The following is a 21196-nucleotide window of genomic DNA, read 5'->3' on the forward strand; positions in this document are numbered from 1 at the left end:
TCCACAACTGAAATGACAACTGTATGCGATCCACCGCGTCTCCACAGGGTTGAAGACAAACTAACCTTTCTCAGGACAGATGCACACTGTGCTCATGTGCTTCCTTGCTGCTGGTGGAGTTTGAGCTGATTAAAGTGGTAATAAGAGATCACCCCAGACTCCACGCACAGCAGGGGGTAATACACAGGAGGTCCCTGGAGATCTCTGGAAGCAGGACGTCTGCTTGGTCAGCCCAGTGGGATGAGGCAACAGGAAAACAATTCCCAAGGCTGGCCCTGCTTCTCTGAGCCAGTCTCTTGCCTGGTAGACGAATGTCGGCACTGTGGACACCACGCAAATAAACACTAGAAGGAGAAAGGCAGCAGAATACAACAGACACTAGAATGGCAATGTGTAGATCAATGGAAGTGTGAATGATGTGATTCAGCAATCTGTATACGGGGTAAAAATGGGAGTTCATAACCCACTTGAATCAAAGTGTGAAATATGATATGTCAAGAACTATGTAATGTTTTGAACGACCAACAACAAAAAATAATGATAAGTTATTGATTTAAGAGGATGAAAGTTACCTCTGTAATCCAGATTTTTCTTAATATAGATTGAATTCTAGCATTCTATCAAAAAAAAAAAGGAAAAAGCAGCTTTACATGTATGAAGACATGAATTGGTGTGAGCATATTTTATATACAAACAGATATGAAAAATTGTGTTCTATATGTGTAATAAGAATTGTGATGCATTCTGCTGTCGTGTATTTAAAAAATAAAAGCAATTTAAAAAAAAACACTGGAAGGAATGAGTAAAACTGTGAGATTCAGGTTGCTTTGTTACTGGAATATCCTTATGAAGACATGCCTCTGGTTTTCGAAGCACTTACGGAATTAGAGCACACACGTACAGAGCCAGCCCCTCGGCAGCCTCTGGGGACCAGGGCTTGGAACGCGCTCCAGACCTGCCCTGAAGCGTGAAGGATGAGGCCATTAGGTTGTAAAAAGCATTCGTGAAAAGAAGGGAACCCGAGATTTATGAGCACTGATGGTTCCATGAGAAACAAGTGTCTCGAGAGGGCTCCCTGATCCTGGCACCTGCAGCCTTCATCTCTAAGGACCCCCCTCTTTACAGCCATCAGAATTACTGTCAGAACAGATGCGTCCATCTGTGTGCATGCTTCGTTTTAGGCATGACGGTTCCCGAGTGCTAGCTTGAGACGGGCCTGCTGACATTCAAGAGCACACCGATCAGAAGGGACACCTCGGCCGGAGCCTGCACTGACCCAACCTACTCTTCAGGAAGAGCACCGGATTGGCCTTGGAGGAACCATCATGCTGAATATGGAACCAAGATACCAGCGCTATGTCCCTAGCCAGGAAGACTGGCTCATAGATGGGCAGGTGATATGACCATCCCGGGGACTTTGAGAAAGGGCACTTTGGTTGGCCTGCCACGGTGCCAGCCTAACCCAGAGATAAGTTCAAGAGACTGGGAGCAAGAGGGAGAGGTGCTGCTGTCAGAGCTTTTAGGACATCTTGATACAGCCAGGCCTGAAGGCAGATAACCCCAGAATTTTCATGTATATTGCTCAATGACATCATTTTTTATTTCTTGTTTGTCACTTGCATTCAAGAGTCCTGACTGATATAAATTATTTCCCAACTTTAGAACTCATTCATTGCTGAAAAAATGAGATATGATACTTTTGAATTAAAAGCTTATAACATACCTGTGTGTGTGTGAGTGATTATGTGTGTGTATGTGTGTGTGTGTGTGTGTGTGAGAGAGAGAGAGAGAGAGAGAGAGAGAGAGAGAGAGAGAGAGAGAGAGAGAGCGCTCAGAGATAGTAAGCCCAAAAGCCCAAACTCGAATTAGGCCACAAGAAATGCATGAATGACACTCATGGTCACAAAGTCACCCTTCCCTTCCTAACTGTCCTCACCTGCACATGTCCCCTTACCCAGAGGCCTGAATAAAAGCAGAAATCCTGCCAACAGGCCAAGAAATACCATCTCCACCCGGACCCTGTGTATGCAGAACCAGCTGGGAAGTCCGCAGGGAAATCTGCACTCACATGGAAGGCATCACAGTCTATTTTCTGTTACTATAACTGCAAATAACAGACTGAGTAGTTTATAAAGAATAAAGGTTTATTTGGTCCGTGGTTCCAAAGACTAGAAGTTCAGGATCTGGCAGCTGCATCTTCCAGGGTCTTCTTGCTGCAGTGGACTCTGTAGGTCCCCAGCAAAGCATCACGTGGTGAGACCCAGCGAGACTGCTTGCTAAGTGGGGGTCTCCTTTATCTCACAAAGTCACTAGCACCATCACAGAGGCCCACCCTCCTGACCTCTTCTCATCTAATCATCTCCCAAAGGAGATGCCAGACACTGTGGCTGGACTGTTTCACCCTCTCAGTTCCTCCCTAGGGGGATTAAGTTCCAATGGGAATTGTGCTAGGGACACAAACCTGGCAGAGAGAGCAAGCGGGGACCCTCCCTAGGACCCCCATCCTACAGTCCCATCATATTGGCTGAGACCTGGGCACTGTCCCTGGGGGTCATCAAGACCTGCCAGAGTCAGTTCCTTAGTAAAGCCATCCTCAGAGACAGGGAGAGGCTCCTGTCCGCTCACTCTGGGGTGGAAGCAGAGGACCTGGGCTGCAATCCCGCTTTCACGGCAGCCACCCAGACGGGAGTCCCCACCCACAGCATGGCAGCCCGCACACCAGCCCACACACCAACCTGCAGGAGAGTTTCCAAAATATGCACACAGGGGCCCGAACCCAGCCCAAAAGACAGACCTTGGAGGCCGCTGGCTTGTGCAAGACTCCACCCAGGTGGACGACGTACAGCAGGGCTGAGGGACCACCGCCTTGCCGCCCGGGGCAGCCCTTGGACCAGGAGATTCCACAGCACCATGGGGCTCCTTAGAAATGCAGAATCCCAGGCCCTGCCTCAAACTGCTGAGTCAGAATTTATTTTAATTAACAAGATTCTCAAGAGATTCATGTGTGCCTGACAGTTTAAGGAGCACTGCTCTGGGAGAGAGGAGACAAAGGTTTGTCTATCGAATTAATCGGGTGGATCAAAATGGGCTCCAAGTCCCACTGGAGGAACTAAGGACTGTGGAGTGGCCTGAAGATTCAGATGGGCTACAGACTGCCCAGGAGGAGCCCCTCTTCAGTCCTGCAGGATGATCCTATGAAAACGGAGTGAATAGGAAAAGAAAAAGCATAAAAATTTAGCTAAGATGAGGCTAGGTGGTAGAGGGTAGACAGGCTCCAGCTCAGGAGGTAGCTGTGTGGCCCCTCACCCCAACACACACGACAGATTCTAAGTTCCCTGGGTGCAGGGTTTGTGATTCTGCTACTCACAGCATGTCTACAAAGCCAGGCACAGAATCTGCATGTAGTAGGTGTTCACTAAGCAGTCACTGAGTAACATGGCGTCCTGAATGGGTGTGTGGGGGGGTTCCATCACGTGTTCCTTTTGGCACTTCTCTGATTCCGTGCCTCCTCTCTGTGGTCTATTTAGATTATTTGTTTTGAAAACAAACCAAAAACTTAGCAACAAGGAGCTCACCCACAAACAATCCTGTAGCAGACAGACAGGAAGGGTCCACATCCCTGGGAGCACCGTGTGCGAACTCTACCTAGCAGGTCTCCCAACAGTAGCGAGTGCATGCAGCCCCAGAGGTGGTCACTAAGCACACAGTCACTGAGCCACCCCCAGCCACACCTCTAACACCCACAAACAGCCCCCTACCCGTCCCGGGGCTCATGGTCTCGTGCCTTCCACTTGGGCAACACGGTGTTAAAGGACACCCACCTGCTAAAATTGCCTTCACATTTTCTCAAGTGTTATTACAATTTTTAATCCTATAATTTACTTATTTTTCATTTTCTAAGGATTAATTTTTTCAACCTATGCCTATAATAGAAATCAATCCAAATTCAATATCATCAGCAACATTCTTTGAAACAGAACTAGGAAAATATAATTCTCATGGTGGTTTTTGAGGCTGTCTGTAAAATAGAATACCACCACTTAATAGTGTTGAGGTTAGTTTATTCAGGTCTTTATGGAAAATAAATTTTTTAATGTTCTTATTTAAAGAGAAAAGATGCAATAATTTTTAATTCAAATGTGGTAAAAGACACACAGAATGAAACTGACCATCCTGACCACTCTTACAAGTACAGCTCAGGAGTGTCAAGCACAACCATGCTGTTGTGACCCCTCACCGCCCAGCCTCAGAACCCTCTACCTAGCCACACCTGACTACCTGTCTATTAAAGAGCTTCCCATCCCCTTCTGCTGCCCCCCAACCTCCATTCTAATTCTATGTTTATGAATTTGACTACTCTAGATATCTCGCCTAAGTGGCACCAGGCACCACGTGTCCTCTTGTGTCCTTATGTGATCACTCAGCATAATGACGTCGAGGTTCATTCCCATTCAACCAGGTGTCAGAATTTCATTCCTTTTCAGGGCTGAAAAACATTCCATTGTAGGTCTGCCCCAGGTTTTCCTGTTCCTCCATCTGTCTATAAGATTTGCATTCCTTCCACTGTGAGTCATGCTTCTGTGGACCTGGGTGTGCAATAACTTCTTAATGATGGATTTTTAAAATCATGTCCCCAGTTGTTTTTGTACCGGTGATTGAGCATTCCTAACTAAAGCAGAATTGATTTAAATAAGTAGCAGACAAGTTGAGTGTTAAAAAATATGATTTTCCTCACATAATTTGTATAACAGAAAACCCCTCGAGCTTCATCAAATAGAGCTCCTGTTCACTGAAGGAGAATCCACCCTGACGTACAGGCAGGAGCCGAGAAGAACTCGGGACCACGGCCCTGCAGCATGAAGGCCTGAGCAGGCTGTAAACACTCTGGTTAGAAACCGCACAGTGAGTTCCCAAAGAGACCCTTGTATCTGGGACCACGCTTGCTTTCTTGGGGAGATATAAAAGTTCATTTTCCTCACCTCATGACTTTAGGAGAAAATGTATGCACTGCTCTCAATGGCGGAGTATTTGGAGAGAGATCAAAGAGAGCAAAGGAAATGATCCAAAGTTTGGAAATTGTAAAACTTATAACAAGAGGTTAAAAGAACTTCTTCTTAAGAAGAAAACGTTGAGGTTCTAGCCTGAAGAAGAAAAAAAAAAACTTTACACACTAACATGAATAAAGAAAGGGATAACTGTGGGATAAAAAGAAAAACAGTTTAAACTTATGAAGGTGAATTACAGTCAGGCTCCTCAGAAGCCCTACAGAAAATGAACATGGAACCTCAGGAGAACATAAGGCCATGCCCAGACAAAAGAGCAGAGCGATGCTGTATGAGTCATCTCAGCTGTTGTAACAAAGAGCACCGTGTGGGAGGCTTCAATTACACAAGTTTACCTCTTCATGGTTCTGGAGGTCAGAAGCCCAAGGCGAGGGTTCTCTTCAGACTGGCAGAGAGAGGCACTGCTCCTCTTGTCAGGACACTTGAGCGGGTGGCCTAGGGCCCCCAGGGAAACCTCATTTGACCTTAGTTACTCCTGGAGCACACCACCTGCAACACAGTCATGCAGGAGCTAGGACTTCAACACGGGACATTTAGGGGGCACACAGTTGAGTGTTTTTGTACTTAGTTAAAATAAATGTAGCCAGCACATCGTGCCTAATAACCACCGCACAGGCAGGATGCACGTCCACCCGGCCTTCATGCTTCTCCTGTGCACGCGGCTCACTCTCCTCCATTTCCACTAGTCTGAGGTCAGAGCAGGGACGCAGCGCAGTCAGCGAGGAGGCAGAGCTGCAGCACCCAAGACAAAGGCCAAAGGGCCCGAAATGAGAAGGCAGCTCCCAGGAAGGCCACAGGCAGGGCCGGCAGGTGTCCTGAAGCCCTGGCCAGGCGGGCCTGGAGGCCGTGCTGGTGAGCCTGGGGTGAACAGGACCCCCCACATGCCCCAGGCAGGCAGTTCCCACGGCTTTCCCTCCACCACAACTACTCCATTTCTGGTTCATAAGATTAAACCGTAGGATTTTTACCTTTCCATAGCCAAAATCCAGAGTCTCCCTCAAGGATCGCTTGCTTCTCACCTGCGATCCGCAATACTGCACTCCATAACGCGTCAAAACCTCCCCAGACGTCGCCCAGGTCGTCCCCTCTCCCCTGCCCCGAGGGGCCACTCAAGTCCTGTCTCCCAGCAACCCTTCCCATGATGCCTTAGCTGCAGGCGCCTGATTCTCCACCCACAGCATGACACGTGGACCCAGATCTAGCAGTTCACCACTGTGCCCACAACAGACCCAGACGCTCCGATGGCCGAGAGGAGGGACCGAGGCCCTGGCCCTGACCTGCCCTGCCCTCCCCCTCCTCTCACTCGTAGTTCTTTGCTGTGACCACAGTGCCTCTCTGCCTGGGGACCTGCGCGTGGCAATTCCCTCTTGTTCCTCCATCTTTGCCACACACTACACCTGGACCAGCTGGAGGTGGCCATAGCACTGCCTTGTTGTAGTCAGGATAAAAATGACAGCCAAAGAGGTACAGAAGGGAATTAGAGTCCAGAAAAACCCAGTGTCTGTATACTGAAGTCCATAAAAATAGGACTTTCAAATCCTTTCCACCTACCCACGGTGTTTGCTCCTGTGCAAATATCTCGTGCACGTCTAACCCTGAACCACCCATCCCAAGGCCTCAAGGAAACCTACTTCATATAAACCAACTGTAATGAACTTAACTTTCAAAGTATATTTTCTAATTTGTAAAGGAATAATGCAAGTCATCTAAGAAGGTAAACGAAAAATAAACATTAAAAAATAAAAACTGCTATGATTACTTTAGGACTCATGGTGCATGGGACTGTGATGCTACTGTTTGATACGTTATTTCCTAAAACCTTTTTTGAACCCAGAATCCACATAGCCTTTTCTCTGTGATTTTTTGTATTTGTTCTGTTTAGATGTATGTGAGAGTAATGTATATTTTGACTTAGTTATACAAACATAGAGTATATCTTATTCCCTATTCTTTTGATCTTTGGGAACAAAGAAACTGGTCAAAAATGCCTGATCTAATTAGCTGGAAGGAACACTCTGGTCTCAGAGGAGCACTGCTAAGAGGAGCATTTTCTTTAGAGTTCTAATCTAGAATTCCAGGCCTCATAACCAGCAGAAAAACACTTCACTTAATGCATCGTTAATTTTCAAAACACGGCCTTGGTGATCTGCTTGCCCTGCCTTGATGGGTGCTAATAATTTAACTGTGTATTTTCAAGGTTCAAGTCAATCGTCAATCTTGGGGTTTGTTCTGCTGGTTTTCCTCCCAATTTTTCATTATGAAATATTCCAAACACACATAAGGGCAAAAAGAGAATAGACGAAACCTCCACCTACCCACAACCCAACTTCAGCAACTGTTATCATGCTGGATGCTGCCCTCCCAACCGGATTATTTTGCAGCAAATCCCCAAAAATCATAATGGTATTTGTAAAAAACTAAATATCAGCTTATTTGTTATATAACATAAAAAAGCCACAACTCAAACCCCATCATTTGTAATGTACACACACACACACACACACACACACACACACACACACACACACACGATGCACCTTTCTGCATGGTATAGCAAGGTGTGTGACGGATATTGCTCCAGTTTTAGTTCCTGTTGATAGGAACTCAGTGTAAATATGTGTCCCAGACTATAGCTGGGGCCAATAAGGTAGCTGACTTTCATCTGTCAGTTGGGTTTCATCCACATAAACCCATCAACAAAACCAGGTCAGCGGGCTAGAGCAGAGAAGAGGAAAGAGATCAATAAATCTTTGAATTAATCATGCATCCGCCAGGGAGAATTATGGGTACACAAAATGAGACAGATATGCAGGGCCTATTTGCTTTCTCTCTCTTCTGGTTGGTCTTTCATTTCTGCCCAATGTGTAGTCTCTCCTGGAGGATTCTGACCCAACTAACTGCACTCCTGAAACTCAGTGCAAATTACGGTTGTACCTGATTCATAGTTCTCACCCCACCTAATTCTTCCAAGAAAGACTTTGAGATTAAAAATGCATGAGTCAGATGTAAATCATAGGGAAAAAATTTCAAATTGTTGTATTTGTTTTTTAAATTCTGGTCACATAGGACCACCATTATAAACTGAACCCCACATCCTGTGTGATGAGGTGACGTGTAGAGCCTCTGCAGAGGTTCCCCCTTCCACCTTGAACACCCGCGCGGCTGTTCCGTGCAGAATTAGGTATGTTCGACACGTCTGCAGCCAACAATTTACCTCACACTTCCAAAGAGAAATGGCCTGACCCACAGGTCTGCCTTCCTTCCTATTCTCCCGCATAACATCCTCCGAAGGTAGTTATAAAAGACCAATAAATCCATAGCCACTATTAGAAAAAGTTGGCTTCACGCAAGATCTAGAATTTAAAATAGAAGTAACTACAGACACATTTTTTTTCCCAATGACAGAAAACGGGTGTGAAATCTATGCGCTCCTCAGCTATGCCATAAATGTGCATTTTAAATTAAAATACATAAAATTGGCTTTCCCACTTCATCATCATCCTTGAAAAGATGGCGACTATCCATGTTCTTACTATGTATGAAGGTTTTGTTTTTAAAGTCACAATATAAAATTAAAAATACTTAAAACAAATATTCTGGAAATTTTGATAAAGCAAGAGATGAGCGCACGTGTATTCATCTTTTATACCAGCAAGTCACTGCCAGCAAACAAAGAGCAAGGGATGTAGGGAAATAAACCTGTGTTCACTTGTTCAGGACCATAAATAAAGCAGGTGAAGAAACCCGGCCTCGGGCCTCAAGCCAGCAACCTCTCTGTGGCTGCATCGAAACCCGGCTTCAGGGCTCCATGGAAACCGTGTGCTGGAGACCCCTGGAAGCCCAGCCAGCAATGGGATGCCTGGGTTTTCTTCCCAGGGATGAGACTGTGGGCACCCACCGGAGAGGAAATGATCCCAACATGGACTGGCTTGTGTTTTCTCACTGAGGGGCCAGGCACAGAAGAACCCAGCTGAAGAGGGAGTGGCCGGGACACAGAGGGGACATAGTCTGACAGAGCTTCTACCTTCTGAATAAATTAAAAATTACCGACAAGTTTGAGATCTACTTTTTTTTGACATTTCATTGAGCACAGTAAAACTCCCGCAATGTAAACATAAACCATTTTTCAAAAGCTGGCATCCTAGGATAACATCTCAGAGAACAAACTGTCTCCCTTGGCAGTGGGATCTGTGGGAACATCACGTGCATCCGGACTGTGCATCCTTTGGCTCTCCACCGGGAGCTAGCCCGGCTGCGTTCCCTTTCGGGAAATGGCCCTCCTCAATTCCAAGTTCATCTGGCTTTCTCAATGATAGGGTTTCAATTCAAATGGATAACAATGCCGAAGACTAAAAATTTCACCATCTAATTAGGGCGGGGGCTCAATGTGGCCTTTCTTTCCTAATATCATTCGTAGTTTTAAAATGACTTGATGAAGACTGTTTATAAAAGCCCCTCTCTTTTCCTGGTACAAGAACAACTGTAGTAGAAGATACGGGTACGAGAGCCTGGGCACAGAAGGACAGAAAATGTACATGTGGAGAGGAGTAAAGAAGCTAGGTTACGGGGAGAGCAGGAGTGAGCCCTGAACACTCAGGATGAGTAGAGCTGGAGAGAGGGATCTGCCCACATCTGCGTAGGAACCCACAGCACATCTGCGGTAGGGAGGCAGGGATGGGGTGGCCACCGGGCGGGGAGGTTGACGGGAAAGAGGCATAAATGACCGAGGATTCAGGCAGGTCTGGGCTCTGCTGTTCCATGTTTCCACAACTGCCTCAACGCAACCTGATTTCAAAAGAAAAGGGCCCAGAACCCCGATCTAATGATACTTCACCTATCACAGAAATGAATGCAGCATAGATGGAATGTTCCGTTTCCCTGAATTCATATGTTGAGACTTAATAATGTGATGGAGGTGGAGGCTTTGGGATGTGATGTAGAGGCAGGAGGAGCCCCTGTGCGTGGGACTGGTGTCTCATGAGAGGGACCCAGGGAGCCCACTCACGTCATGCCCTGTGAAGAGATGAGTGGCAGCCATTTGTGTATCAGGAAGAGGGCCGCACGTGATGCCAACTCTGCCTGGCACCTTGGTCTTAGAATGCCAGTCTCCAGGGCAGGAATAAATAAATACATGAATAAGTCCCTACTACAGGAAAGTCACTCAGTCTAGGGTGACATGGGATAGCAACCTGAAGGGAGTAAGACTTCATGCACCTTCGTAGGTTCACAAATAATACAGGCAAGCATTCCCAGAGGTGCAACTTATTTTCTTCAATGTGTATTATGAATAAATTATATTTCAATAAAACTCAGAATTATAAGTCCATGCCGAACATTTATTTGGAGAAGTGCAGTTTTTAGTGAACTTCTAAATAAACAGTAGAAAACAGGCTTCTAGTTCCTTCAGGATAGCAAGCTTGTTAGATTCAAATGCGTTACACCTCACGTGACTCTTTCGCCCGGCCCTTCCTCAATAGATCATGTAATTGTTTTAAATGGCAATTTTTAAAGCAATGCTTTCTCCATCATTAAGTGCTTTAATGACAGTGATGAAGAAATTTAAAATGAAAAACAATGATGAGTGCCCAGGCAACCACCAGACCCTGGCTGAGTCCTCTGCTGCCCCACGCTGCTCAGGTAGCCTTTACTGTCTGGCTTCTTTCTTCAGCCAAAAAATAGCTCTTCAGTGCAACCTCTGGTGCTGGGAGGGGGGTGGGGGATGCGGCCAAGGACCTCACCCTTCTGGGCTCACAGACACATCCTACCAGCCGGGCAGCAGCCACTCCTGCTGCCCCTTGCCCACACAACACTCCCATCGCTCCCCTGTCCAGGTCACAGAGACGCCCTAATGCTCTTCCACACAGAAACCCTGCAGCATCTGGGTCCATGGTTATGAGTCGGTGGGGCACACTGACCCTGGTTTGGTGCAGCAGGCACCAGCACGTTAGAGCCGTGCGTGTGGAGCCGAGTCTACTTCAGCCCGAGAGGCTAGCAGGACCTCAGGCCCTCTGACCTGGCTGTGCATCAGCTCCTCAGGGACGGCTCTGACGGGCCTCTGAGGTTCTCAGCACGTAAGGATCCCCCTGACTTGCGGCGCCCTGTCTTATTCAGTGCTGTTGTAACAGATGTTGCAGTATAAAATTGTAAGGAGGTTACGACAAGAAAACCATTCCATGAGAATAAAGGAAGAGGTTTTGCTTTGGTAATGACAAATACTGGGAATCTGGCGTGTCCATTTCCCCTCCAACAGCATCAGGCAGAAGTCAGCTGTGACATCCCAGGCTGCCTCTGATTTGCCTACCCGGACACTCTGCATCAGAACTGGAGGTCATGCAAGGTTGTCTTTTGCAGTAGTGAAATATAGAGAGAGAAATCAAAGGCTCAGATCAAAACTACACTGAGATTTCATCTCACACTAGTCAGCATGGCAGCCGTCAAGAATATACACAATAATAAATGCTGGAGAGGATGTGGAGAAAAGGAACACTTTTACACTCTTTGTGGGACTGTCAATTACTGCAACCACCATGGAAATCTGTATGGAGGTTCCTCAAAAGACTAGGCAGGAAACTACCACATGACCCAGGTGTACCACGCCTCAGTATTCACCCGGAAGAACTGAAGTCCTCATGCTATAGTGATCCATGCACACCCACGTTTACGATTCACAACAGCCAAACTATGGAACCAGCCTCGGTGTCCATCAGTGACTGAATGGATAAAGAAAATGTGGTCTACATACACAATGAGCTTTATTCAGTCATAAAGAAAAGTGAAATTATGTCATTTGCAGGAAAAAGGATAGAACTAGAGAACAGTATGTCAAGCAAAATAAGCCAAACTCAGAAGGTCAAGGGCCATATGCTGTCTCTCTCATGCAAAAGCTAGAGGAGAAAAAGGAAAAGAAAAATGGGGGGGCAGACTTCAAGAAAATTAAAAGGAAGTCAGTAGAATAGAGGAGAGGAACCAGGGAGAGTAAGGAGGGGTGAAAAAGGGGAAATCCTGGGGAAGGATATCTGCCAAATTGTATAATAATATAACAGGATTGTGTGCGTGTACGGCTATGTAACAACAAATCCCACCATTAACTATAATGCACCAGTAAAATATAGGGAAAAAATGGAAATCAAAGGCTCATCTCAAAGCAGTAAGAATACTTTGAAAGGAAATCCTATCCCATGTTAATGGAAAAGTTGCTTACTCAAAATTTACTCAGTAAATATTTACTAAGCTTCTGCTTTGTATCTGACTCTGTAATAGCATCCTTGGGGTAGATGGAAGGGATGGTTTTAAGGAATTATCTTTGTCCTAGGCAACTGCATTTGATTCTTCTCTATGTAATATTGTTTGCAAAAACATTAATCATGTTGTTTTCAACCCACAATGAAATTTCCTAAATATGTCAAATATTCAGAATTTAAGTCTAGCTTGGATCATGTATTTGAAAATGCTTTTCTTGATTAAGTCCGACTTCTAGGAGTTCTGGCTGTTATGAATGGCATGTCATTCCGTTGATAGTATTTGTCACTTCCATGCATTTATGCACCATGGGAAACTAAGATAAAGGGTTTTTTAAAGGCAAAAATATCTTCTAGAGGGAGAATGCAAGACCATGCCTTGGGTAAATGGCTGCAGCTCTCTGTGCCTCATCTGTAAAGAGTGGCAGATGAGAGGGACCAGCTCATGAGGGGAAATTATTAGACATAACTCAACACGTGTGTGCTGCATGATTACTAGCTGTGTAATAATCCAGATGTGTTACAGGTATTGCCTCCTGAAAATCCTCCTGACTTTCCTGCAAACGTGTACTCTGTCTGAGCTGTGAGTTAATCAGGCAAAACACAGACCCTTTCAACCACATTCTAGTTCATTTTATATTTCCAATTTCTGGTTAAGAAAAGTTAAAATTTTAATAAATTAAGTCAAGAGTTGTTTGTTAATAGCATCCTACAAACTCTGGGTTCCACAGCATCCCAATGATCATATATAGAAATCTGCATTTACTGCTCTGTTTTTTGGGTTGTTTTTTGTGTTGCTGGGAACTGAATGAACCCAGGGCTCATGCATGCCCAGCAAGTGCTCTACCACTGGCAACTCTTTTTAAATGGCCTTAGTTTTGCTTTTACATCCAATGAGCACCTCATGAGCAAATGTGTGTGAGTTTGGACACCACGGTGCTCTGACATCCCGTTTCTGGAACAGGAACACTTCAGAGCTACAGAGCACAAGGACAACCCTGGCCAGTTCAGTCAAGCAGCACGCTAAGCCCATCTGACGACCTTCTTAGTCCTGATATGATATTCCCATGTACAGATGAGGAAACTGCAGTGCTAGACGGGTAAGCCCAGGTCATCACAGGTCCAGCTTGGAGTGCAGAGGTGAATGCCTGGGCAGGGCCACACCGGGACCTGCAGCTCCACAGGGGAAGGTGCACACGAGGCCCAGAGCTGGCCAACCACCTGTGACTCATGGAGGGCTTTTCTCCTCTGGGCACTGAGCTTGAGCTTCTGGTCATCTTTTTTTTTTTTTTTTATTTTATTGTTGGTTGTTCAAAACATTACATAGTTCTTAATATACCATATTTCACAGATTGATTCAAGTGGGTTATGAACTCCCATTTTTACCCCATATACAGATTGCTGTGTCACATCAGTTACATTTCACTGTGTCAGATCTGCAGAGAGGGATCAAACTGTCAAAGTTCCATAATGAGACTGGCATCCAAAGCCAGGCCTCTCTGTCTCAAGCCCCATCCCTGACGTGGACTGTTGCAATGGTAAAAGGCACACAGAGGCTGAGACCTGCCCCGGAGAGTCTGAGACCCATCAAGAGATTTTTTAGGACTGTATGAAAAAAAAAAAGTGCATTTGGTCATTTCCTGCAGTTGCTTCTTGGCATCTCGACAGGAACACTCTGACCTTGCTCCAGGGCAGGGCAGCACATGCTGGGTCCCGTTGCCGGCAAAGCCCCGTTCTGGACAACCAATACCTGCACCTCCACGACATCTCCAGAACCGAAATGGACAGTACTATTCTGGAAATGTTGACCCTGCTTCTCTACACGTGGACCTCAGATGGTCAGTGCAAAGTTCCAAATGCGATTTAGCTGTAGAAGTTTCAGCACTAAGTGACCATTCACCCAATAAAAATTCAGTGAGTCTGGAATTGAGTTTAGAACTTAGGGAAATTTTTGAGAAGAAAACCACATTGCAGATCAGTTTCATGCCACCAGTCATTGGGAAGTTATTATTATTATTATTATTATTTTATTTCATTTTTAGTTATTATTATTTTTCCTCCAACACACCTGCCTTGGCCTTAGAGAAGGGGAGCAGAGAAATGAGATGCCAAGTGACCTGCTGCACCTGAACACAGTGACATTTGTCCAAAACACAAGTGCTCGAGCAGCATGGATGCCTCCTACCACATCATATCAAGGTAAAGCCTCCGGGTCCCCACAAAGCTGGGGTGGGGCATCTGCAGCATGTGGGCTTCAGGAAGCACAGATTTCAATCCAGAAAGTGAGTTTACATGCACAAGAGCTAAAAATGCAGGTCAAGTTGTCTGCCTGCGGCCCTTGGTACCTTGGTGCTGGGTCATCCTTGTCCTGTCCCCATGATGGCCCACAGCTGAGAGGGAGGGAGGGAGGAAGGGAGAGGGAGAGAATGAGCAAGAGCGTGAGCATGTGCTCACTGGCTGTGGCTGCTGGCTGGAGTTTCCGTGCCCCTGGGGGTAGGGCTAAAGGACAACAGGACCACTGGGTGGGCACAGTCCAGGCTATACTAATGAGGGGCTCTGCGTTTTGTTTCACTCCTTTTAAAGACTGTCTTTATTGAAGGCTCTCACTTACTAAGCGTCCACTATTGTCCTCTACGTGCCACGCAGGAGACGTCAAGATGCACATGTGTGTGAGAGGGTGAAAGAGCGTTGGGAGGACTTGCCACTGTAGCAGGTTGCCTAGCGTCCCCCACCACGTCCATCCTAAATGTGACCTCATTTGGAAATAGGGCATCTGTCTATCTAACTGGTTAGGACGAGGTCACAGTGGAGCCGTGGGTCCTTGATCCCACGTGACTGTGTCTTGCTGAGAACTGAGAGGGGGTTTCTGCTGTCCAAGCCCCTCAGCGTGGACGGGTCCAGCAACCAGAGGAGGTCAAAAGGCAACTGTGTGCATCCTCCAGGAAGCTAGAGATGGGGCCAAGAGACAGCCTTGGGATGTGACATCGGGAAGTCACAGGAGACTCTGAAGAGGGAACTGCCAGGAGTCAGTAAGAGGAAGAGCCCAACTCAGGAGCAGGGGCAGTGGTGGTGTGGAGCACCCTCTCCAAAGTCCACCACAAAAAAGAAAAATGCAAGAAAATGACAGACGACGGTTGGCAAAGGAAGGCTTTGTCTAAAATGGGAGCCAGGCTCCTGTGCACTGTGCCCTACAGACAAGAGCGGGCACAGCGGAGAACGGGTGGACGGCATCACAGGAGGTCAGGTGACAGGGGGACTAGAGCAAGGTCAGCTGGAAGGGCAGAGGGACGTCTCCTTCTGTGAGGGAACATGAGGACCGGTATTGCTGGGGAAGGGTCTTCCCAGACCTGTGCCCAGGCTCCATGAAGTAGAAACATTTTTCTGAGAGGCTGGGGAGTGGTTCCTTGTGCTGGGGACAGCTGCTCAAGGGCTCTAGGGAGAAGCTCAGTCAGGGACACTCTCAGCAAGACACAGGGAAACAGGCGAGAGTCTGGCAGTTAGTGGGAAGGCCCAGCCAGCACGAGCTGGCTCAGGGGTCCCCTGTGCCTGGTCTCTGGCTAGCCCAGCAGGCAGAAGGCAGGAAGTGAGACGGTGGTGACATCCCCGACCTTGGAAGCTATGGCGATGTGGTCACTAAACAGAGAGGACCTCGAAGGTGCCTTTTCTTCCCTGTCCCATCTGCAATGGGCTGACCACTATGGTGGCAGAGCCTGATGGCCTTCTGGAGCCACTGCCACCAACCTACCTGCTTAGGGACTTCTTCCACCTGGTCCAGCCCAGAGTCAAGACAGCCACACCATGATTGTCTTCATCTCTGGTCTCGACAATTTCCTGAGATCACATTTACCTCCTCAGTACTGAAACTTGTATTTCTAAGTCCTGAATCTGTTTGCTCACACTACGTCACATTGCCTGAGCAGACCTTGCTTCTGACATCGACTTGGGCCTGCTGACGGTGATGACCGGAGTTGCCCTTCCCGACACTGTGCCGTCCATGATCCTGTTACTCTCTTCGACTTTCATGAAATAAAAAAGCAGATGAGCAAGAGGCCAGAGAATACCCTTGGGGCCAGAGAGTACCCTTGGGGCCAAATTAGATGTAATTGGCATAGTTGGCCATCTGTTTGCTATGTCTGGAAAGCTGCAGAGATCCAGAACTAAGGGACAGAGGAGGAGACCCCAAAATGATGAATGTAAAACGAACTACCTTTACATATTGGTGGAGCACGGGAAGAAACTGGTCAGCGTGCTCGCAAACCTTGGGTGAGAGCGTCTCAAGGCTGGGGTGCTTAGGTGCTAGGAGATGACTGTGTCCCTTGCTGTCTCAGCAATCAACGGTGATGATCATGTTCAAAAACAGATGGATGTGTGAAAAAGAACAAAGGCTCTTTCACAAAAGAAGTGACATTACACAGAATGGTGTTACCAGTGCTGGCATTGCTCCCCCGCCTGCCCCTTAGCTGGTGTCTGAAAACTGGGGTGGAAGGGTCCCGGAACCCCAGCAGACAAGATGGTGCACCGTGGCGAACCTGCACCCCCAACATGATCTGTGCTGAGCACTCCGTCTCCCTCTGGGAGTCTGGGATATGCCAGGCAGCAGGCACCTGTGTCACCAGCCCCAGTGAAACCCTGGGCACCACGTCCCCATGATCAGATGGCACTGCTTCTCCTGCCATGGGAGGTGGACCTGGCCTTTGGTGTTATCATCTGTTGTCCCATTGTGCCCAGACCCAAATGTCGCACCAGTCACTGGCAAAGGCTTCCTGCAAAGCACCAGGTGTGTGTGTCCTTTGATGTTTAATGTGGACAGAAAGTTGTTCCCTTTTACTCAAAACAAGGAGGAAGAGCACAGCCCTTGGACCCGGCCCCTCCATCCGAGGAGACAGAACCCTCCTGGGGCCATCGATGCCGTGAGAGAGGAATTCAGAGAAGAAATATCCTAACAGAAAATGGGGCCTCTGCTAAAGAGGGAGATGGTTTCTCTGGGAGCAGTAAAATGTTTGCTTTTTCCATTTTCCAAATCTGGTTACCCTTGGGCTGTGCCTTTGATGTTAATGCAGCTAAACCCCTGGTGAGATCCACACAATTTTATCAGGAGAAACAGAAGTGGAGAGCTGGGCTGTCTCTCTGCCGCCCCTGATCGGAGGCCGTTCTCAACGGGTGCAGAGAGCAAAACCCAAGAGCTAGCGGGGCCATTGTTCTTCTCCGGGATGGCGTCTTGCCTATCTCGACATCAGCTCGTCGCCATCCACACGTTGGGTCTTTATCCGGCTACATTAATATGCTGATTTTTAAAAGGCTTCCACTCTTGCACAGGGCAAGATAAGGAACGAGGATGTGAAGGAAATGCACAGAGATCCCTGACTCCTGCTATTCCTGGCTCATCTGGGTGAGGTGAGGAGATGACGGGTCAGAAACCGGCACATTAACGGGGCCCTTCGGTGGCACAGGACATGCCATCTCTGTGCCCGCTCAGGAGCCTCCCCTGCACGGGAGCCTGAGAGTGAAGTGAAGCACACACAGGTCTCAGGTGGAGGCCCAGGTGCACACGGCTGCTGCATCAGACCCCAGGGACTTTCCCCCACCCAGGGAATCGCAGGGCTGTCACTCTTAGGCTACTGGATTTCTCTTTCTAAATGTGTCTCAAAATAAAAGACTCATTTACATGCTGGATTTTGGAAACCTCTTGACCTATGGCAGAGAGATTCCTGAGTGGACACTCAGGCCACTGATGCCCGGCCTGTGGGCAAGCACTGCATGACCCCACGTGCCCGGGCTCCTGGGGACGGGTAAGGATCACATGGGGCCAGGTGGGCGGCCCACCTCTGCCTCCCATTCATCTTCTCAACCACAGAGGGGACAGCAAGGAGACCCACCAGCAGTCACCACTAAAAAGGAATTTAGAGAACACAAATATCCACTCACCAACGCCAGCTTTCCAAAGAGCCCGCCTGGGGGTGTGCATGATAAACCCAGGGTCACCTACTAGAGGGAGGCACTGGCTAGATGTTTCCCCAGCCTCCAGGCTGAGTGCCCCAGCATTACCAGGGAAGCCCGAGCAGGGGCCGGGGCCACAGCTTGTCACCATCCTTCAGGGCCTTTCCCTGGCTGCCAGAAGAGGTCTCCCAGGTCACCCAGTCCTGGGGCTATCACATAGATCCACGGCAGGGTCTCTCACCAGCTTCTGCTTCTGGTTGACTTAGTGATCACTTTTCTCCTCAGGGTAAAGCACCAGCTAAAGGCAGGGGTCTCATGGGAGAGTGGCCCTTTCGCCAGCTAGATATAGCCTGGGGCGTCTTGGGAATCCAGAAAAGGGAGGTGGCGTGCTGACCACACCAAGAAGTCAGTCTGAAATCTTTCAGCAGGAGCTGCAGGGGTGGGCGATGGGCAGAGCAGAGACACACACCGTTTCCCTTCACTACTGTGCACATGGCGTGGGGGACGTCCTCCCTGGAGCTTGGTGCTAACTTAGAACAAACCCCTCTGTACTGGGGACCTCTGGGCTGGTCAAGGTCACCCACTGCAGCCCCAAACCCCAGCATATCCCCAGAGGCTCAGCCTCTCAGCATGAAGGTGTGAGGTCCCTGGCTCCTCCAGGCACCCCAGCCTTCCTCTGCTATCACCGGTGCCTGGGCTTGGCTCTAGAGAGAAACGGAATCCTTCCCCACCTCCAATATTAGAAACAGGTTTATTTATTGATCACCTCTGGTGACTCTGGGACTCCTTCCCTGGACACAGGGCCCACTGCAGCAGTAACAAGAAATGGCTGGTTACATCGTGGGGCTCAAGTTCCACCTTCTTACAGATCATGTTTAAGTACAGGTCTGTCTGCCTCAGGCTCAATGAGCAGAGTCTCTCTCTCCCCCCTGACTCAACAGCTTAGATACAGACCAGTAAAAGCTGCCCACTGACAGATCCCTCAAGATAAAATACCGTGCTACAGTTGTTTTGCAGATGCGGCTGAGAAGGGAGGAACACCAAGTGCTCACCCATGGTGTACGCTGTTGATTTTAAATTTTTACCAAAGAGTGAAACTGCCAAATGTAGTCCAGGGAGGTCGTGGCAGCCATGGGTCCCCATCAGTGTGATGCGGCTTCTGCACTCCGCACGCACCAGCCACCCACTCTCCACAAACAACTTTGCACTTACTTAGGTTCACTTTGGAAAGAAGTCTGTTCACACGGGCTGCAGACAGCAAAGCTGCGTGGGCCTGTGGCATGGATGAAGGATGTCCAGCAAACACTAACGCGTGTCGTGTCACGTTGCACAGAGACAGACCCTGAGGGTGCAAACGTCTGTGCCCCCAGACCTCCACTCTTCCTCCCTCCTTCCAGGTATGTGCCTCACTAAAGTCAGCTACAGCCACTGGTCTGGCATTAAACATGAGCAGAGTGACACGTGTCATTCCAGGTGTGCACTCTACGAGGCAGTCTGTCACTCTCCCACACTCTCTTCTCTGCCGGGGCAGACACTCAGGCTGCAGAAGGGCAGTGCCCTAGGGTAATGGATTCTCCTTCGGCCTAGGCCACAGCATGTGGGAGATGGCAAATGCAGCCCCCCGCGCTCCCACCCGCACCACCTAGCCATGTACAGTTGAGGGCCTTTCCCCTCTGACTCTGAGCTCAGCCAAAAACTCACTCAAATCTCCCGTCTCCCATTCAGAAAACCTAAAGAACCTCCGAGGAGAGGAGATTCAGACTATTAAACCATGAAAATTAGCAAATAAAAACATATAGGTGTGTCTGCACTCTGATGATGGCAGTCATGTTTCGATTCTAAAACAGCATCTTTCAATACTCTAACAAATTAGGATGGTTCGCCAGCAGAGCAGCAAGAAGCTACTGCCCACTGGAGCGTGAGGGTTTGCCTGCACGGTGAAAAGCATTAAAATAAACTGACGGCTCCCACGGCAGCCCATATTCCTGCCACGTGTCCTAAGGACAGAGTGTTTCAAGTTTGACTTAGATTTTTACTTGTTGTAAACTAACCTATCCTCTCTAGGGAATCAACAGGCTGAAAACAAAAATCACGTTAGAGAGTGCGCACAGACCCAACTGTGTGTTGTGCGCGTTAGAACACAGTCTGTGCTCCTCACAGGGCTTTTCCAAAAGCAGACAACAAATTCTTCAATGTGCCGAGACCATCATCCAAGGAGATGCAAAGCTGGAAGACTGCCCATCGTGCCCACAGGGGCCTTTCTGGTCAAGAGCACAGAGCAGAAATTCACCTCAATACCATTAAAAATGGAAAACCACAACTTCTCAAAAGCTGCTTCAGCTCTAAATATAAGCCTCTGCATTATTCACATAAAAATATACATTTCAGTTCTGAGATGATAGTCCTAATAGAATCTTCAAGTCTGAGACCAGAGACGCACACACCATCTAACATGTTTAAAAAGACCCGAAGAGCATGGAACCACAGCTTCTACTTCCCAGACTTTAGGTTCCCAGTATACGTCAACACGCCATGTCCCTGGGCATGTCACGGATGCAAGACCACTACTACCTACTTTTAAAACAGAAATAGAACCACAATTATCTCATAAAAGTTAGCATAATGGCTCTTCTTATAGTGCATGCAACGATTTTTATCCACCATTCAATTCTCCAAAGACTGTTAGACAGGAGCCTCTGTAAACCAGAGTGTGCACAAAGCTACCCGTCCTGCACCACGGCACACCTTCGCACAGCCTACCTGAGACAAGGGAAACGGTGTCTTTCTCCCAGGAGACGACAGTGATGTACGCCTCCACGGAGGAGGGGATAATGCACTTGAAGACCGCGACATTGCCTCTCATGGTTTTCTGGTCCTCCACACGGACTGTGTAGGGCTCCCGTAAAACTGCAAAGCAAGAGGGGACCCTCAGTGAGACACAGGCGGGGTTTCTCTCTG

General features: G+C 48.0%; 1 protein-coding gene across 2 annotated transcripts in view; it reads right to left on the minus strand.

Annotated features, from left to right (window-relative positions):
- Positions 1 to 21196, minus strand: part of DSCAM (DS cell adhesion molecule) — a gene marked incomplete at its 3' end in the record, with an annotated part of 667277 nt that overhangs the window by 520092 nt on the left and 125989 nt on the right. For both annotated transcript variants that reach the window (XM_081302466.1, XM_081302465.1), the window contains exon 3: positions 20999 to 21145. In XM_081302466.1, the coding sequence (XP_081158592.1) occupies positions 20999 to 21145 (147 nt within the window). The remainder of the gene's footprint in view (positions 1 to 20998; positions 21146 to 21196) is intronic.

This window comes from Spermophilus citellus, assembly GCF_964194105.1.
Source record: "Spermophilus citellus genome assembly, chromosome: 7".
Lineage (NCBI taxonomy): Eukaryota > Metazoa > Chordata > Mammalia > Rodentia > Sciuridae > Spermophilus > Spermophilus citellus.